The 20244-nt window shown below is 42.0% G+C and overlaps 2 protein-coding genes across 2 annotated transcripts; one reads left to right on the top strand and one right to left on the bottom strand.

The window, feature by feature from the left end:
- Positions 1-683: 683 nt before the first annotated feature.
- Positions 684-14291, bottom strand: mcm3 (minichromosome maintenance complex component 3). The gene is made up of 17 exons (XM_080744549.1): positions 14162-14291; positions 13280-13392; positions 12836-13044; positions 12318-12448; positions 11058-11296; positions 9989-10097; positions 9670-9823; positions 9187-9318; positions 8455-8663; positions 7778-7952; positions 7218-7344; positions 6826-6976; positions 6227-6367; positions 5187-5302; positions 4601-4665; positions 4253-4337; positions 684-1649 (listed from the first exon to the last, which is right to left on the bottom strand). Exons 1-17 carry the CDS (start codon positions 14234-14236, stop codon positions 1451-1453), a joined length of 2430 nt encoding a protein of 809 aa, XP_080600675.1. The 5' UTR covers positions 14237-14291; the 3' UTR covers positions 684-1450.
- A 2105-nt stretch (positions 14292-16396) lies between these two features.
- On the top strand, positions 16397-17470 carry paqr8 (progestin and adipoQ receptor family member VIII; the record flags this gene model as incomplete). The annotated part of the gene is made up of 1 exon (XM_080744849.1): positions 16397-17470. The coding sequence occupies one exon, from the start codon at positions 16397-16399 to the stop codon at positions 17468-17470; it is 1074 nt and encodes a 357-aa protein (XP_080600975.1).
- Between the last annotated feature and the right edge of the window lie 2774 nt (positions 17471-20244).

The raw sequence follows: 20244 nt of genomic DNA on the forward strand, positions 1-20244 counted from the left end.
TGGGGGAGGCAGGCATACAGTAGGTTACAGCTCGACTGGAGCATGATGACTCAATTCTGTATAGAGAACTTGAAACCTGGCCTGCTGCTGGTGTCTGAAGTTCCAGGTTCCACGCCTGGCCCATCGTCCCACTGGGTCACAGGGTAGAATCACATGCGGTCTTATCTGTAGGTTGATCCCAACCACAGTTACGATTAGAATACACATCAAGAAGATCAAGTTGATTGTGCTTACGGTAAATACGGAAATGTTCTCAGATGCAAAAATAGATATTCAAGTCATAGCTTTTCATACCACTGAGGCAGAATCAATTGTGTGCTGTGTGCAGTACAGTTCAAGCTGGCATGTTGTGAGTGCGACACATTGTGAGCTTGTGGATCTGCCATTTTCTGCACCAGACACCTTTATAAGTTAGGCATAAACACTCTGGAGTTTGGCATTTTGTTTTACAATCTACATTTTGGTCATGGGTGGTATGGCCGACTCTGAAGGATTAACCACAGGCTCACAGCAGCATGGGCTTGGATGTGGCTCGTGACCAGAGCAACATGTCAATTCACTCTTCTTGTACTCTTTACAGCCCTTTCCACTGAAGTGTCATTAACCCCAAAAATAGTTATATTTCCCATTTACAAATGCTTGCCCCACTGTTGCACGGTCAATCAAGCACGCAGCAACCTACGAACATGCCATGGACTTTTATTTTCCATTTGCTTGCACATACATATACAGTTGAAACGATAACTATGGAAATATTTTATATACACAGGGAAGCGGGGGTCCTTTTCCAAATTCTAATAACAGAAATGTATTCTAAACCCGATTATAAAACGAAACATTGTAATCATCTGAAAACTAGTATTGTTTTGAAAGGTATTGCCTGTACATCAGCAATTAGTGGATCAAATAAAACAAAAACATCAATTGTGATGCAGCCTATGTTGGCTTTGAAAAAGAACAGGGAGGTTACCGAGATACTGACCATTACAAAACAGTTCTATAAAAACTGTTAAACCTAGACACAACATTACAGTATGTACTCTCTTTGCGACGTCTTTCCATAGAATGTTTGTTTTTGCATCTTGCCTCCAGTCAGACAAAAACATTTCCCAATATTTAACTCCACCAGTGATGTGACCTGGTGGCAACAAATGCTGCAACTAAATATTATTTGCTGGACACTGCCGGAAAACAGGAATCTTCATTATTGAAAATGAATGAGTTGGGAATTTCAAACCTTGAAAACTGAAAGGTTATTAAAAACAAAAGAAACTGCTAAATAACTTCTTCTTTCTTTACAAGTCCATTTCTTGGTCTCAGAGACAAACATCTCAGAGTCCAACCCTCTTCCAAGACATATCATCTTCCTCATTTGAGGAGAGAGGAGCACGAGTGCTTCTCTCTCCTCAGACGAGGAAGAGGAGAGAGGAGCAAGAATGCTCCTCTCTCCTCAGATGAGGAAGATGATATTGTCTGCCACCATGATCTGGTTGTCGTCCTGCATTTGGCTCAGCGCGGCGGTGACCTCGTCGCTCGTGAAAGGCATCTGGCGCTCCTTGTTGAGGTCAGCGGTCAGGGTGTTCAGCCCCACCGACTGGGCGTGGAGCGACTGGAAGACGGCGAACAGAGAGGACTTGAACTCCTTCAGCCTTGGGGGGGACAGAGATATAGAGGACAGGATATAGATAGATACAGAGAGAGATTGAGGAAGAGTGACACAAAGAAAGGTGGAATTATTATTAGGACAATATCATAAAAACAAACAAAATCAGATGATTTGTTTCCCTTTGTGTATGGCATCACTTTAAGGCCTAGAATTATTGAATAATTTAACCCAGGGATGTCAAACATACGGCCCGCGGGCCAAATCCGGCCCGCGAGATGATTCAATCCGGCCCCCAGGCTAGAGCATACATTTCTGAGCATTTAGGAAAAAAAAGTAAGTCTCTAGCCCATTCCTGTCAAGAGTTAAGGCCCATTCCCACTGGGCCAGATAACAGATATCTGGAGATATTTCTCCAGATATTTTTCCATGCAAAGTGGATGGTAGCTACAGATAAAAAAAAAAGTCTACCACAGATATTTGCCACAGATACTTTTATCTGTGGCAAATATTTTTTTTATCTGTAGCTACCATCCACTTTGCATGGAAAAATATCTGGAGAAATATCTCCAGATATTTGTTATCTGGCCCAGTGGGAATGCGCCTTTACGATTGTTTTAAGAATTAACCTAACTAATGTCTGTACACTGCAGGCTAGGTTTCTCCCACCTGGCAGTGATTGAGTTGATTGATTGGAATGTTAAGTGACCAGCTCTCTCTCTCTCTTTGAAGATGACAGCATTGCTAGGAATAGGGTGGTTGGTCTGGCTATGAATAATACCTGAACATACCTACAATATTCGAACTGTACTCAAAGATTACACATATTAGACATGGAAATTAATGTTGTTAAAAAAAATAACGTATTTAAAAAATATAATAATAATAAAAATGTAAAAGTTTTATTATTCCGATATTTTCTGAATATGCCATTATTGTTCATTACTTTTATTTGTTTTATTATAAAATACAATAAAAATAATTATTGTCCTGCATCAATAATATATTTTTTAGCCATTTACAAATTATAGCGTACTGGAGACTATCAGGAATTGAATTATTCTATTATCAAATGGTTTATTCTTATTGGCACTTCTTAAAGGAGTAGTTCACCCCCAAAATGCCATGGAGCCAATGTAGACTCATTCCTAAAACAGAAATTTGATTACAATAAATGCATGCCTATTGATTCCGGATGGGGACCCAAATGCATTTGGGTCCCCATCCGGAATCAATGGGGGGAAGTGTACTATTATCACATTTTTGTCTTAGTAATGCGACAAATAAAATAAAAATATATTATTGAACTCAATTCTCCATGGCGTGAGTAATCAAAGAAAAAAAAGTCATTTTGGGGATGAACTACTCCTTTAAACAAATAGCATCTCTCGTACCTAACTGCAACTGTAATACCAATAATGAAAGTAGCTATTTTACTTAATAATGAACACAATTTGTAAAATGATATACTGCTATACTGCTAGCTACAGCAGTGGCTGAGACGACAGGAAGAAAAACAGAGCGAACATGTGCGCGAGTGTGCATGCCATCCGATCCGCGACTGGTTCGGCCCTCATCAAGTCGCCTTTCATCCAATGCGGCCCTCACCCCAAGATGAGTTCGACACCCCTGCTTTAACCAGTGAAAAATAGCAGATATACAAGCTCACAGCGCGGCACCGAGTGCCGCGCTGCGAGCTTGTAGATCTGCTATTTTTGAAAAAGTCGTGAAAATGTGTGCAAATCTTTGAATATATGTATTTTCAAAGCGAACGTTTGTAACTCAAATCTTGCTTCTGGGTGGTTCCTGGAACTAAATATTTTGATATGGGGGTCCGTGGTCAAATACATATCAGTTTGGGGGTCCTTGACATGAAAAGGTTTGAGAACCACTGACATAGTAGTCTCAAGAACAGACTAACTGAGCTCCAGTTAAGTGAAAAGGACCTTTTCTTTGACGATGGCTGGCCAGATTGCTGACATAGAAACATAGGTTTTTCAAAAAACCTTAGAAGGATACAAAAGACACTTATAGAATCGGGTCAAAATTCTAATTTTCACGATTTTTCAAAAATAGCAGATCTACAAGCTCGCAGCGCGGCACTCGGTGCCGCGCTGTGAGCTTGTATATCTGCTGTTTTTCAATAGTTAAAGCATAAAATAATAATACACTATAATGTGTATCCGTTCTAAATGGGTTAAACCAGGGTTTCACAAACTTATTTTGGCTCAGGTCACCCCTGTAAATAACGTTTTCATCCACGGCACCCTCCAATTATTATTGTTACTTTACAGTACCTAGATTTATGTAATATATTATGGTACGTACATATGTAAATATTTCCCCCCCAAAGATGCCACAAGGACAATTCTGACGACCATTTTCCATTAGCACAGATCGAAAATAACTTTAACCACTTGAACCCCAGCATCCCAAAAGAAAAGCACCAAGTACAGTGCAACTGAAGTTTATTTTACTAAGGGTTAAAGTGAAGGGATATTGATTAATTCCAAATGTTATCAAAGGATTATGTGGCACCCCTGGGGACTTGCGTCAAGGCACTTTGAGAAACCCTGCTTTAAACCACACATTAAGAAGTGGGATCATTTGCACAGCCGACTCCATTGGGGGGCTTGGCAGTGAACCCACCTGTCTGCCGAGAGCTGTGAAGGGGGGATGGCGGCATCATCCTCTTCCTCTTGCGGAGCGGGAGGTTTGGGCGTTCCTGCCTGAACTGGGGAGGGCAAAGAGAGCAATGGAGAAGGGTTAACTTTGTCATACAGCAAATAGCGAAAACAGTCGATGAACAAGATTTTGACTTGCTGACTCGCTTATAACGACACAATAGGGAGGTTGAATTAAGACAGTAACAAACCAGCACTAGACATGAGATGTGGTCCACTCTTTGTTATCAGATGGTACAGGTAAGTGTTATACTTTAATGTTTATAAAGGTGAACAGCCCTAATAAAAGGTCTTGGAGGAACAGTGGACTTACTCTCAGGGACATCATGCTCTGCATCAAAGTCAAAGGGATCGTCGCCCTGGGATTCACGGCGAGTCCTACAACACAACACAACACATGATAGATTAATGTCATAAACAGTATTGTGTTGGGAGAACTTTTCCCTTTCTTGCGTCATTTTTGATAGATTGTGTAGGACTGATACAGCATGAGGTTTTTCTTTGTGTTTTTAAATTGTACAGTACTTTTTGATTGAGGTCAAAGCAACCTGGAAGTTTGACATTCATTAACAGATATTGTTCTGGTAATGTGTTTTAGAAACTTAAGCTCTGTTCAGCGGGATCTGAGACCCCAAATATGTTCTGAGAATGTATACTTTTAGAAGCAATACTCAAATCAAAGATGAGTTTATGGCTGTGTGCACAACTTTATTTGGAGTGGAAAAGGTAAACCTACAATTGCACTTTGAACTTTATTATTTTTACACCATTATAGTTTCCAGAGCAATGCCTCATCTAGAAGCAGTATGAGGTGTGTGTGTGTGTGTGTGTGTGTGTGTGTGTGTGTGTGTGTGTGTGTGTGCGCGCGCGCGCGCGTGTGTGTGTGTGTGTGTGTGTACCTCTTTCTCTGTGTGCGAGGCGTGCTCTGAGACTGAGACTGTGAGCTTGTTACTGTTTCCTCATCCTCTGAGCCAGAGTCATCCTGTCTGGACCTCTTCTTCTCCTTCTCTAGAACCTGCTCAAAGCACACACAACAACCCACAAATAAGATCCCTTACGCTTTACACTGGCATCTCAATCCAGAGTCGATTTCATAACAATGATGCAGGTCGACCTTTCGATATCACCAGTTCACTGCTTGCAGTTATAATCTCAATGTTATAGTAAAAGGATATTGTACTGTAGCTGCATGCCGTCACTACCACACTAGGACATCAACACGAGCAGCCATAGTACGGACTGTGCAGCTTCACTACTGAACACCACATTGCAGCAGCGTTCACAACTGCACTCATAGTAACTTAGAATCGCTAACCAAAGATTGGACAGGGAGGCCATGCTGTTATTAGTGTGGTTACCCCTGCAGGGCAACCAGACTATAATACTTGTCGGATTTTATTTCCATCCATCCATCTTTCTAGATAAACCTTATTTTGCCACGCTCCCACCGTTTTGGTGGCACGCACTTGGGCCATACAAATCAACTGGCTTCATCGGGACACATAGGGGTGCATTTTGCAAAGAGATATGTTATATATATTATATACAGTCGTTTAGTTTATATAAATGTATTCGTGAATTAATTTTTTCCATTGACTTTGATTAAAAATGTAACTTTTCCCAAATATGGAGATGACTGACATCATAGATGTCTGACATCATAGACCACATGAGACTGACACAGAGATCCCCATATATGGCCATTCATTTATTAGTGAATTCATTTGCCAGTGTGACTCCTGTCACGGCAACCACACTTTTTAGTTAGACTATGTTGTTTCAACCAGTAAAGTTTGGTGAAACTTAACAGTAATAAAAGAACGGCAGAATCTTTTGACACAAACTTCACTGAAGCTTCTGAATGGACAGAGCGGAGGTCAGGTGATTTCTTTGTTTCATACATACAGCGTACATACAGCGCATAATGGCGCATACGGACCTTTTTGAAGTAGGCGAACTGGACCAATTCCACAGCCACCTCTGCGTCCTGCAACTCCACAGTTTTGTTCATGCGGGCCTTGGCGTGGGCCGTTGACAGACGGATGAGGGTCTCCAACGTACGAGCCGTCACCGGAGAGGTCTGATGGAAAGAAAGTCTTTTTCAATGCAAGGCAATGATGATGGAGTATTTCATAGTACTAGGGTACAACTAACTGAGACTTAAAGACTACACACACACATTGCCTTTAACAGTTTATTTCTTAGTGTCCAAGTTTCTTGTTTAATGGACACGGTCACTTTAGGAAAATTGTCTGAGGCCCTTTTCTCACCGGCGTTGCCGGTTCAGTTATTTTTTTTCCGCCTAATATTGAACCAGTTCAGAGTGTTTCCACTGAAAATCTGAATCTAGAACAGGACCAGTTCTAGGACCAAAGTTATTTTGGTGGGAAAGGGGCCAATAAAGAGGACCTGGTAAACTATATTTCATCACTTAAGACTTAGAACCTTGTACAGGCTATATCCCCTGAAAATTTCCAAAACACTTTCATGGCTTTGTGTGCATGTGTGCGTGCGTGTGTGTGCGTGTGTTCTAATTACCCGAGAAATGTCGGAACCCAGCTGCTCCTGACTCCTGAGTCTGGAGTACTCCTCTGCGATGTGATTGGCTGCCTCCTGTGTCAGCACCGGAGTCAGTACCTTGGCGATGTGGATGTACTTTCTCATGAACTCCTTGCTCACGATCTTATCCCTGAAACGTAAAGGATTATAATGCTATATTTACATTTGACACTTCATCCCTTTTACAAAAAATACCTTGTTGAAAGTCAACCTGCAAGGATAAAAGGCGAAGAACTCTAGACTGACGACGAAAATAGCAGATATAACCAATCTACTACTAGCTCACAAGCCTATAATCACATGCCTGAAGTGCTTGTTTGTAAGTGAAATGAGGGATTGATACATAAAATAAAAAAAACAGGTCAAGTTACCTGCGTCTCTTGCTGCCATGCAGCAGGTTATTGTGTTTCTCGTAAACTTGCAGTTCCTCCTGGTCCTGTTCTGCTGAATCTGGGTCCTCTGTGGCCAAAACGTCAACGGTCCCACCGAATGCCAGAACTAGGGAACAATTCACAAATAAGTAAAAATAAGACAACAAATATGCGCTCCACCTGAACGGTTTAATCTCAGAAGCAGTTTGTGGCTCAACAAACCTTTTGTTTTATTTGACTTAAATGTTCTTCCTACTCATATGTCTTGTAACCTGTGTATTGTGTTGTTGGAAGTTGGAACGCTGATTGTAACCTTAATTGTTCTTGCGCTGATCATAGAAATCTAATTCCTATGGATCCTTCACATTTGGCAAAAAAAAGAGAAAAATAATCTGATTCCAGTAAATGCTACCAAAAGGCAATTATTTTAGGTGACTATATAAAATATAGTCAAAGTCTATCTAACCAGTTAAATCCTGAGTATTATTACATTTCTGACTCTGAGAATGTTACAAATTTAACCAAATGGAACCGTGCGCTCAGTAAGGACGTGACGGTACCTGATCCTTCCTGCTCGCGGGGGTCACGGTAACGATGCATCCTCAGCACGTGGTCTGAGATCTCTCGGTCCTGCTGGGGGTCCATCTGGTCCAGCATGATGAAGAGGAGGTCGAAACGGGACAGCAGGGAGTCCTGCAGCCCGATGTTCTCCATGGGGGTCTTGTACTGGTCATACTGGGCACAGGATACAGGGGGGGGGGGGGCAATTGTTACAACCAAAAACCATAACTGTCAAAATTGTACAAATGTCTTCTAAATCCTTCTAAGTTTTTTGAAAAACGTATGTTTCTATCATCAGCGGTTCGCAAACCTTTTCACGTCAAGGACCCCCAGAATTATGTGTTTGACCGCGGACTCCCCCATCTCAAAATATGTTGTTCCAGGGACCCCAAGAAGCATAGATTTTAGTGAATTTTTTTTTAAGTTCTCTTAAAAAATATATACCGATATATTTTTTTTTCAAAGATTTGCACACATTTTCATGATTTTCCAAAAATAGCAGATCTACAAGCTCATAGCGCTATGAGCTTGTATATCTGCTATTTTTGAATAGCTAAAGCATAAAATAACGACACAGATGCTTTCCAGGTCTAAATTGGCTAAACATCAATGGTAAAACGAGAGTGAATTGAACTGCATGCAGCCTGTCTGACACATACAGTCACTACAGACTCACCTTGCCATAGACAGGGTTGGCAGCAGCCAGCACAGAGCAGCGGGCGTTCAGCCTGGCATGGATGCCCGCCTTGGCGATGGTGACGCGGCCCTGCTCCATCACCTCGTGGATGGCCGTGCGGTCCATGTCCGTCATCTTGTCAAACTCGTCGATGCACACCACACCGCGGTCGGCCAGCACCATGGCACCCGCCTCCAGGCGGCGCTCACCTGGGGATGGACATGAGATCGTTTAGTGGCGGCAAGGGCTCAGGTGTAGAGTGGCTGCTTGGCAACCAGAAGGTTATCAGTTCAATACCGGGCTCCCCATGGTTACTGTCGAAGTGTCCTTGAGCAAGACACTGAACCCCCTCCCGATGAGCAGGTTGGTACTTTCGATGGTTTCCTCCACCATCGGTGTATGAATGTGTGTGAATGGGTGAATGTAATGCTCATTGTAAAGCGCCTTGGATAAAGGCACTATATACAATCCCGCACTAACCCGCACCATTTACAATTTTTTTGTTGGTAAGAAAGTACTTAATTCCCTCACGCATAATGCACCTGGAGTTATTATGAAGTCTTGAACTTCATCAAGCATCGATAAATGAAACATCAACTACAAATAAATAAAAGATTATATATGTACACTTATTTATTTCTGCCTGTGTGTGTGTGTGTGTGTGTGTGTGTGTGTGTGTGTGTGTGTGTGTGTGTGTGTGTGTGTGTGTGTGTGTGTGTGTATATAATGTACCAGTTTCCTGGTCGGTGGTGACAGCAGCAGTGAGACCCACTCCAGAAGATCCTCGCCCAGTAGTGGCGATGGCTCTGGGGGCAGTATGCAGCACATAGCGCAGCAGCTGGGACTTGGCTACGGACGGATCACCTAGAGCGCATGGATAGACAGAGACGGTCAAAGACTACACACTGGACCATGGGCCAACTTAACCCATTTAGACCGGGATTGCACTATTACGCATTGTTACTTAAACCATTGTTTTTTGAAAAATTGTGAAAGGTTTTTGAATATTTTGACCCGATTCTATAAGTGTCTTCTAATGTTTCTATGTCAGTTAAAGAATAAAATAATGGTTAAAGTCGTTACAGATGCAGGTCTAAATTTTAACACATTGTGCTAACCCGTGTCATGATTTGAGCCATCAAAAGAGCTCACGAATAAATCAAAATTACATCAGAAAGTGCATGACACTGATGACAACACTGCAGTAATACTGACCGATTAGCAGAACGTTGATGTCGCCTCGAATGCGCGAGCCATTTTCCAGGACCTTCTCGACACCTCCCAGCAGCATACAGAGGATGGCCTTCTTGATGTACTCGTGGCCGTGGATGCTCGGGGCGAGAGAGTGAGCCAGCTCTTTGAAAACATCCTGGAGAGCAACACAGAATGTGAAAGGACGCGTGTTTAATGTGATTTCTCAAGTTCAGGAAATACAGGGCATCAATCGAAACCAAAATATCTGGCAACTGATTTGCTCAAATCTCCAGAGCGGGGAAAAAAGACACTTCACAATGACATCTCTGCACCAGCTCACCTTGGATTCGGATGTCCTGAAGCGTCTGATCTTGGCCACGTCGTCAGCAGTGAATTGGGGAGCCACCTCTTTACTCATCTGTTTCACGTGGCAGGCGATCATGATGGTCCTGCAGGGAAGGAAAGGTGACAGGTCTTTATAAGTATTTTTCACTTGACAAAAAAGGGACCTGATTGCCTTTAAGATGCGCCATTCATCACAACAGCAGCGGTTACTGGATTGTGAGTAGTCTGAATTACAGTATTAAGAGCCTACATTTGAACAGTGATCCCGCCCTTCATGTCTATTCACAGCTTCGGCCATACAGTATATCACACATAAACATAGGACGTTAATGGCTAAATCATTAGAATTTACTTTGTTTATTTTTCCTTCATAAGGCCAATACATGCTACATCTGAAGTCAGAAGAAAATTCTGGTTGGTAAAATTGCGCTTTCGAACAACCATCATTTCGACCGGAGGGTTAGCGACTCACTCCACGGAGGTTAGGTTAGGGAGTGAAGACTTCAATATATTGTCCTAGGCAAAGTCAATGCCTAAGATGCAGTATAGAGAATAGTGCTTTCGCCATCTTGTTTTTAAAAGAAAGAATGTTGCAATTTTAGATTGGGTTGGTTCCCCTAGCCTAGTTCATAAAATCATACAGGTCATCTTGTAGTTTTGTGCATGGCACGATGGTCAAAACTTCTGAGAAAATGTAATTGTGTTTTTGTTGTTGACAATTACATTTCTGTTTGGCTTGTAGGCTTTGAAGTTGCACATGGCAAATATGACACATAACCTAAATATACAAAGAAATGTATAATTGACAACTTTATACTTAAAGAACATTGATAGTGGAAATAGCCAATCTACAAGCTCACAACGCGCTGTGAGATTGTAGATATGGTATTTCCACTATTTTTGAAAATGTTTGAAAATGTACGAACATTTTTCAACATGGAAACAATTATGACGATTATGACAAGATAATTGCGATCATGTCAAATAATTGCGATTAGACGATTATTATGTAATAATTGTGACAGGCCTATTATAACTCTGTCCTCAATCCTCTCGTGCCTCACCTGAAGGTTCCAGAGGTGAAGCCTCCCTTCTTGCCGGGCAGACAGCGGTACGTTCCGACCACCTGGACCCTGTCTCCGGGCTTGATGGCGTCCACCAGGTCGTTGTCCAGGATGATGTCCACGGAGCGGGGCAGCTGGCCGGCCGGCGCCTTCTCCGGCATCTCCTGCACCGTGATGGTCTGGTGGTCCTTGTAGACGGACAGGCCGAACTCCGTCTCCAGGGGGTTGTTCTCCTCATCCTGGGGGGGGGAAAGCGGGAGGGGAGGGGTGGCAGTCTGTCACTCAAATAATTGCGATGTGTGTCATTGACAATTACATTTCTGTTTGGCTTTTATGCTTTGAAGTTGCACATGGCAGATATGACACATAACATAAATATACAAATACATTACTGACACCTTTGACAACTTTATACATGAAAAAGAACATTGATGGTGGAAATAGCCGATCTACACGCTCGTAGATGCTTGTAGATGTGCAATTTCCACTATTTTTGAAGGCAACGGTCCGCCATTCCGAAACACCGCTATTCCGAAGCAGGGTTAGGGTTAGGTTTAGGGTTAGGGTTAGGGTTAGGGGTAGGGTTAGGGGTAGGGTTAGGGTTAGTTAGGGTTAGGGTTAGGGTTAGGGTAAGGGTTAGGGTTAGGGTTAGGGTTAGGGGTAGGGTTAGGGTTAGAAGTCAACGTTCGGAATAGCGGTGTTTCGGAAAGGCGGGGTGTAACCATTTTTGAACATGTTTCAAAATATATTAACATTTTTTCAACATAGAAACGACTATGACAAAATAATTGCGATTATGTCAAATAATTGCGATTAGACGATTATGTAATAATTGTGACAGGCCAAACTCCAGAAGCAAAGATTTTAGTTACAAATGTTCACTTTAAACAATATATATATTTAAAGATTTGCACACATTTTTCAGAAATTGCAGATCTACAAGCTCATACAGTAGTACTAGCACGGCACCGAGTGCTATGAGCTTGTATATCTGCTATTTTTGAATAGCAAAAGTATTAAAACCATGGTTAAAGTGGACAACTGGGGCTTCTCCGGCCCTTGGTTGATTGTGAATCTGTTTGGGTCTCCAGGGCTACCGGTACCCTTACAATTTATGTATAAATAATACAATGCATTGTCTGATAGTGAAATAACGTTGTCCCTTAGATATTCATCTGATTTACAATCACCTAGGATTAAATAACAATATCATTAAATAGCAGCCAGAGCTGCAGGTCTGGGTCTTGCCAGTCATAGTACCTTGGTAGGGTAGATGGCAGTGGAGGGGAAAGCATCCAGGGAGGTCATGTCAGTGTATCTTCTCTCTATGGTCTTCTTGGTGGCAGGACAGTAATGAACGCTCCGTACCACCTTGGGACGTACCAGGGAGCCTGGGGAGATGAAGAACACATACACTCACTCAAACTAATGCATTGGTAAACCAGTGATGTAAAGTAACTATCTTGGATTCAAATAATATTGTACTTTTACTCCACTACATTTATTTATTACTTTGCAGGTGTACATTTATAAAACACACATTAACCCACTTTAGCCCAATTTTACACCTAGGCTTGTAGATTTCTGCCTAATAGAGCCCATGGACAGTCTTTTGGGATCAATATAAGTTGGGAAATTTGCCTAGAAGTGACTTATGGCAGATTTGTCCTTTAAGGTGCCTACAGTAGCATCATATTTTATCTCCTCAGGGCCCAGAATTCCTAGTGACAGCCTCGCGCTCATCCTGGGGGGACACTGACAGACAGTCTTGTACTCACACTTGGTGACGATGCCCTCCACGCAGACCATGCTGCCCAGAAGGCGGGCGCTGAGCGTGCGCGGGGTGACGTGCTTGTTGCCGAAGCTGCCCTCCAGGGCGATGAAGAACTCCTCGTGCTGCTTGGCATAGGTGGCGTCTACCGAGGCCACCAGGTCCTTCAGCGCACGCTGGAACGCCAGGAGCTCCTCGAAGGCGTGGCTCATCAGCCTGGCAGAACAGAGATGGGACGATAATAAGCGATATTATTGTTTATCGTGATAAAAAACACTCACGATGATCGTATCGTGGCGATTTACTTTAACGTGATATCGTCCTCCGTCATGCACTGGGAACGATTCACCTTTTATTTGCCAAGCTGCATATCCAGTACCACTTAAACCCTCTATAATTGGTAAAAGGTACTTTTTTGGTGAGAAGCACAGCAAACTAAAACAGCACTTACTTTGCAGCTCTGGTCTCATTGCGTCGTCTCAAGTCGTTGATGTTGACGATCATTCGAGACTTCTGCTCGCTGACCATGTCCCGGACCTTGCTTTGGTACACACCCTGGTCTTGCTGTAAGAAGTTAACAGTGATGATGGGTTAATAATCGGTCTAGAGTGGCGCCCGCTAAATACATTTACACTTATGACCGATCATAGCAAATACATGTAATGCAAATTAATTGCTATTTATGAGACTATTCAGTATTCATATGCAGATTAGGATCATATTTGCAAGCGACTCAAATTTGTGACTTTAAATACAGAAAACTGCATATGCAGCCATATGCAGTGGTGTAAAGTAAATAAGTAGATGTACTTGAGTACTGTACTTAAGTACAGTTTTGAGGTACTTTACTTTTACTTTACTTGAGTATTTCTACTTCTACTCCACTATCTCAGAGGTAAAGATTGTACTTTTACTCCACTACAATTATATGAAAAAATGTGTAACTAGCTACTTTGTAGATTTTGATTATTATTACAAAACATTAACCACTTCTGGCCTATATACATTTCAGGCATTTGAAAATAGCATGCGAGGCATTATGAGCTTGTAGAACTGCTATTTTCAAATGATTTGTATACATTTTGAACTTGTGAAATGGATCCTGCTTCCTGCATAATGAGTAGCCTACTTTTATGAGTACATTTTTACTTCCGGACTTTAAACAGAGTATCTCTCCATTTACTAAATAATGTGAATACCTTTTCCACCACTGGTCACTCATAAGAATGAGTTCGCTTGAAGCTGTAAATGATTTAAGGCTGGTCCTTTTGTCCAGGCCGCATGGCTGCTCGTGTCACTTTCATCATAATACAAGCCGAAAAGTTCAACTTACGTCGTCATCCAAGAAGTCGAGGTATTGCCTCTGAGCTTCCCTCATTTCCAGGTCGTCCACAACTCCCGTTGCCATTATGATCGATTATTTATTCAATATTATAAAACTTAAATGAATAGACAGACCGGACGGACAGTGTGCTCTCCGTTGTCTGCAAAAACCCACACAAGACACACCAGAGGTTTTTTCGCGCCACCGTGTGCCGGGAAAACGTCCAAACGTAACGTGCGATTGGTCCACAGAGCATTTGCTCATTTGCATGTACGGCGGGTAACTTGTACTGGCCAATAGAACGCTTCGCTTTGGAGCACGAGCCCGCCCACTCAACAACTCGCGCGAAAACATTACATGAAGGGCTGTCCTTAGCTCTGACACAGAGAGCTAGGCTGTCCTTAGCATTATCAGATCACTATCCATCTAGGTCTCTAGGAAACCATTGTGTTGTCTGTTTAAAATGGTGATTGGTGGTGACTGGCTCTGATATTTTCGACACTGTTTCCAGCTTTTCACGCCTTTGCACCAGTTCACGGATTTATAGTTGAAGAGTTAGCTTAGGTTTAAAAAAGTTCTAGAATAGGCTTATTAGGCTATATAGTACAACTTTTAGATCTAATACATGAAAACCAAGGCCTATTGCTACTACTGCTTTTCAAAAATATATATTTAGGTGTTACATCCATTACAAACAAATACAACATAGCCTTCACTGATAACCTTACCTGATATAACCACCCGAATATTGAATGTATATATATCTTTTTAAGAAAAGATAATAGTACTTCCCAGAAATGATTTTGTAGTGCACGAAACTGTACAGTAGATGGCGACGTAGCTACAACTAAATAAAGGATAATGTCCTTTATTTATTTTTTAATATGCATTGCTTATCGTCATAATGACTTTAAAAAGGAGAGTGGACACCCACTCCCTGTTTCATTTTTGCATCATTCACGACTAGACACACATGACAACTGAGATTGTCTTAATTTGTCGCATGTTTATTTCACATAGGTGTGTGTACACTAGTCTGTACAGTAAAAACACATTGGGGCGTTTTCTGAACCTCCTGTCCACGCCCACAACTTTTACATCTCCAGGTTGAACATGAACTTGTTGTGTGTCATTTCATTGTTTTTTCCTGCTGCAGAAAAGCCTGAACCAACGATCCTTGCACAACGTCCACGGACTGTATACTAGTGTGTCAACATGTAGTTATTACTGTCATTACATGCGTTTTATATTTATTGGCTGTTTTCTGTATACTTTTGCCACTCATAAAACAGCAGGAAACGATCAGAGCAACAGGCGTGTTTGTCGAAAACAGGTGAGATGATGTTCTCTTCTTCCAGTCCTGACTCCTATCCATCCACTGTAAATAAGAGGACATTTGTCTATTAGCTTAACTACAAAGTACATATTTCGTATGATATGTTTATAGCCTCATTTAAGCTCAGTACAGTTTGTTGTTGTCTAGGTGTCAGATATTAGAAATCATTTTAATTAAAAGCAAGAAATAATGAGGAATAGGCCTATTAGCATATCCTACTGTGTAGGAAAGTGTTTACTTTTCACACCATCCAGGAGAGGTTAGCTGTAATTATCAGTGGGGCGAGTGTTTGCTTTAACTCCATAATATAGCCTACACAGTGCATTATTTATTAATGTGCTGTTAATCTCTCTCTCTCTCTCTCTCTCTCTCTCTCTCTCTCTCTCTCTCTCTCTCTCTCTCTCTCTCTCTCTCTACTGTATACCTGTTTTTCCAGTGTAGAATAAGTAAACATCAGGCTAAACACTAACAGTATGTTGTGAGTACAGTATTCGACTTGGTGTCTCCATTGCTGACAGCAGTTATTAGGCTACATTCCTCTATGTTGTGATGTTGGTGTGTGAAATTTGAAAGAAAGCCTGCTCTCCTGTGTTTGACCCCTAACTTTATACCATACATCCAAAGGGGGTCTACAGTATATCTTCATGGGGATAATAGGTTTCTATCCCCCTCCCCGACCCTTGTTTGACCTCCTTTTATCTCCTCTGTCAATACCTCTGTTCTTTCAATGCATCATGCGATCATCAATTTGATTCACTGTCTGGCTCTTGTGTCCTTGTTTTCCTTTCACAGCGGTTTCTGGCCGACACCATCGCCGATCTCTCTTCATCTACCTCTCCGTCCATTCTTCCCTCCTGTCCTCTGCCCGTCACACCACCCACGTTGTGACACAGCCAGGCGAGCCAGCCATGTCGGGAGTTACTCTACAGCGCCTCAGCACCTTGACCCTGAACTTAAAACAGCTCAACCGTCTCCCTCGCCTCTTGGACCTGTGCCCTCCTTCCCCGCCCTCCCCCAGCCCCACCGTTGCGGTCTCGCAGGTTCCCAGCTTGTTCCGAGAGCCCTTTATCCTGTCTGGCTATCGTCCCGTGGGGCAGGACTGGCGCTGCTACTTACTAAGCCTCTTCCAGAGACACAACGAGTCCCTGAACGTTTGGACCCACTTGCTGGCATGCCTCGTGTTGCCGCTTCGGTGGTGGGCCTACATGGGCGCCGCGGGGCACACCTTGGACGTAACCTCACTGCCTCTGTGTCTCTACGTGTTGTCGTCCCTCACCTACCTGTTCTGCAGTGTGGTAGCCCACCTGTGGCAGTCCCATTCTGAACTCTCGCACTACTCACTCTTCTTCCTGGATTACGTGGGAGTGGCTGTGTACCAGTACGGCTGTTCGTTGGGCCATTTCTTCTACACCTCCGAGCCCGCATGGAGAGAGAATCGCATCGGGGCGCTGTATTTACCCGGAGCTGCCTTCTTAGCGTGGCTGTCCTGCTACAGCTGCTGCTACGCCAAGTCCCGCTACCAGCGGCCATACCCTCTGAGTCGTAAGATCTGCCAGCTGATCCCCACCAGCATGGCGTACATCCTAGACATCAGCCCTGTGGTCCACCGCCTGGCCTCCGTACCCTGGGCACACGAACCGGCCATGCCTTTCCATGCCCTCCAGGTGGCCTTCTTCCTGTTGGCTGCTTTCTTCTTCTCCTGCCCCGTCCCCGAGTGCTTCCTCCCTGGTCGCTGTGACTTTGTGGGACAGGGTCACCAGATCTTCCACCTGTTCCTGTCCCTGTGCACTCTCAGCCAGATGGAGGCCCTTCTCCTGGACCACACCAGGCGGAGGGATGGGGCCGTGGAGGTGTTTGGGGAGAGACAGCTGTGGTGCGCCTGTGCGTCCTTCCCCGTCTTGGTCCTTTGTTGCTCCGTGACCGCGCTCCTCACGAGGAGACACATACAGAGACGACTGCAGGAAAGACAGAAGGACAAATGATTAGGAGAGTGTGACAAAAAGAAGATAAATATTTTGTAATCGTCAAGAATAAAAGGTGTTTCTATGTATATGTTTTAAAAATCTGATTGTGTGTTGAAAATATTTATCATGCAAGATGTTAATGAATAATAATGTTAATAAAATGTGTACATGCTTTTAGCCTAACACTGTAAAATGTTATTGCCCAACAGCAACAGTATGATGGGCTGCTTTCACAACACATGACTGAACCTTATCGCACTGGATATTCTTGTTCAAATATTTAACTACAGGTATGAATGCTTCCTTGGTTCTGAGATTTCAGAGTTCTGAGAAAGCCATAACAACACTTAAAACATTTGTTAGCTGCGAAAGTGTGCAAGCACCACACACACGCACGCACGCACGCACGCACGCACACACACACACACACACACACACACACACACACACACACACACACACACACACACACGGCTGCAGTGCATAGCAGTGAAAATAAATCAGTAATACAAGAGCAATACAGAATTATTTAAATTTGATGTTCACAAAGGGCCACCTGTTCCATATTTTCTTTCATTTAAAAAGCTCATGAGACAGGCAGTCAGTTTAAATATTGACTAGAGAAAGATTGAGCAAATAAACAAGTAATAATGTGACTGTTGAGATTGTTTTTGCACTTTAACAACATAGAGAAATTGGTAGAACAGGGCAAGATGGTCTCAGAGAAAAGGCAGATGCCATAACATGTTGGCATGGCATTATGGGGTTGAATCTGTTGTTATGCATAATATGTTGGCATGGCATTATGTGATTATATCAGACTCCTAATAATTGTGGCATGTCTTTATTGAAGATGGCAGAATTGTCTAAAGAACGTAAGGTCCCATAAGACAGTGGCCCTCCAAGAGCCCCTTTTCGACTGCAGCTTTGGCACCACACCACACCACACCACACTACACCACACCGCACCACATACAAATATCTACATTTTCCATTACACAAAAGTACCCCTGTCGGTAAGAAACAAATTGACCCTTTTAACTGTGATTATAATACAATATAAATTTGTATTACAACTATCCTAAATTATAATACACTATAATGGATTTTAACTGTGATTATAATACACTATAAAGTATGAATGTATTACTATGATAATTATAATACACTATAATAGATTATAATAGTGGTTATAACACAATATAATCTATTATCATGTATTGCAACTATATCCTGGTGGTCTAAATGAAAAGTAATGTTACTGTAAATGTCACCTTTCACAGTATTACCTTCAGCAGTCTCGCTCAGTATTGCTATTGTATGTCAAATGTTTTGTCCTTCGATAGTTTACATTGCTCAAAACAATTAGCTTGGAACCAAGCCCTGACACCTACTGTATGCCACTCCCAGTGTTACTGTAAATTCCTTTAGCCTGAGTTTCAGGATTACCTGGTATCATATCAGGGTGGGGGTGCCTAAGTAGACAGCCTAGTGGCAAATAGTAATGTCCTGACTCCCTCTGGGTTCAAATTCAGTCTCCTTCGATCCCGACTCTCCACAAGACTGCCTGACAAATCAGAATGTATAATTCTGATAAAATTGAATAATATTCAATGATCAATAGAACCACATCACATTTTTGGTTTTGACATAAGCTGATTCTAATGTACTTTAATTATATTTAATTATTTTAATATATGTATTCATATATTTGAAAAAAATATATATTTCAGACCTCACTGGTCAAGTGTAGGCATACAGTATATTGATTTGATTTGATTTGATTTTTATTCAGCACATTTTTTAAAACAATACAATAAAAATATTCCACCAAAATAGAAAAACAATTAAAGTGCTAGGAGGAGGCAAGAAGCCCAAGGGGCTTATACGAGGCCTCTGCCTACATGCATGTATTGTATATGTTGATAGTATGTTTTTTGCAGTATTGGGATTGGGAGCATGTTACTAAGACGCTGTTAACACTGCTACTTGTAACTAGAAGTGTATATACTTTTTCCAATTCAATGACACAATTGCAATTACTGACATTTCGTTACTCATTACTTTATGTGAAAGCAGCCGACAACTGACACATCATAAGCCTTATTATAATCCAACTTGAGATTTTGCAATCTACTCTCACGTCTCAACTAATAACCTCGGTGAGAATATAGTGGAGTTCTTTGTACATGCAATTTTTAGTTTTCATTGTCAATTCGTGTTAAAGTTTATTTTTCACTTCCAATTTGTAGATTATGGTCTATAGAACAATTTTGGTTCGAGTGTCAAGACAGTAGATTGAAGAAAAATATATTTAATTGCCCTATTTCCAAAATGAACAAAATCGGAATTGTGTTTTTTGAACAGTGTCTTAGTTTTCCCACAACTGCTGAGTAATATATATTTTTTATTGTTATATCAAGTCAATACTGTGTGGGGAATCAATTGGAGTCAAATATTTGTTTTGAATATTATGATATTTCACACAATGAGACAATAACATGGTTATTACACTCATACAAAACAATATGGTTCCATTTTTTCCTGTACCACAATATAGTGCCATTGACTTTAACAACTACTAGAACAATATTCTAACAAAGACAAAATAAATCTAACACCTATATACAGTCTGCTCTGGTCTAGCTAGTTCTCACAAGTAGGCCTACATTTGCACAGATGTGTGCATTTCAACTTTTCCTTCATGTAACTGCACCGAGTGCAGGTTGGCATACAAGCACTTTTACAAGACAGTGCACTTCACATTTTAATATATCCTTGGCAAGGGGCAG

The sequence above is a fragment of the Nannobrachium achirus genome, assembly GCF_963921795.1.
Source record: "Nannobrachium achirus genome assembly, chromosome: 16".
In the NCBI taxonomy this organism is placed as follows: domain Eukaryota; kingdom Metazoa; phylum Chordata; class Actinopteri; order Myctophiformes; family Myctophidae; genus Nannobrachium; species Nannobrachium achirus.

Bases quoted from the DNA above. Each gene is read 5' to 3' on its own strand.
- mcm3 (XM_080744549.1), bottom strand. From the start codon at position 14,236: ATGGCAACGGGAGTTGTGGACGACCTGGAAATGAGGGAAGCTCAGAGG. The intron at 13,393-14,161 runs GTAAGTTGAACT...AACTTCTTACAG, and splicing joins TCGACTTCTTGGATGACGAC to CAAGACCAGGGTGTGTACCA. The intron at 9,319-9,669 runs GTCAGTATTACT...CATGCGCTCTAG, and splicing joins CATCAACGTTCTGCTAATCG to GTGATCCGTCCGTAGCCAAG.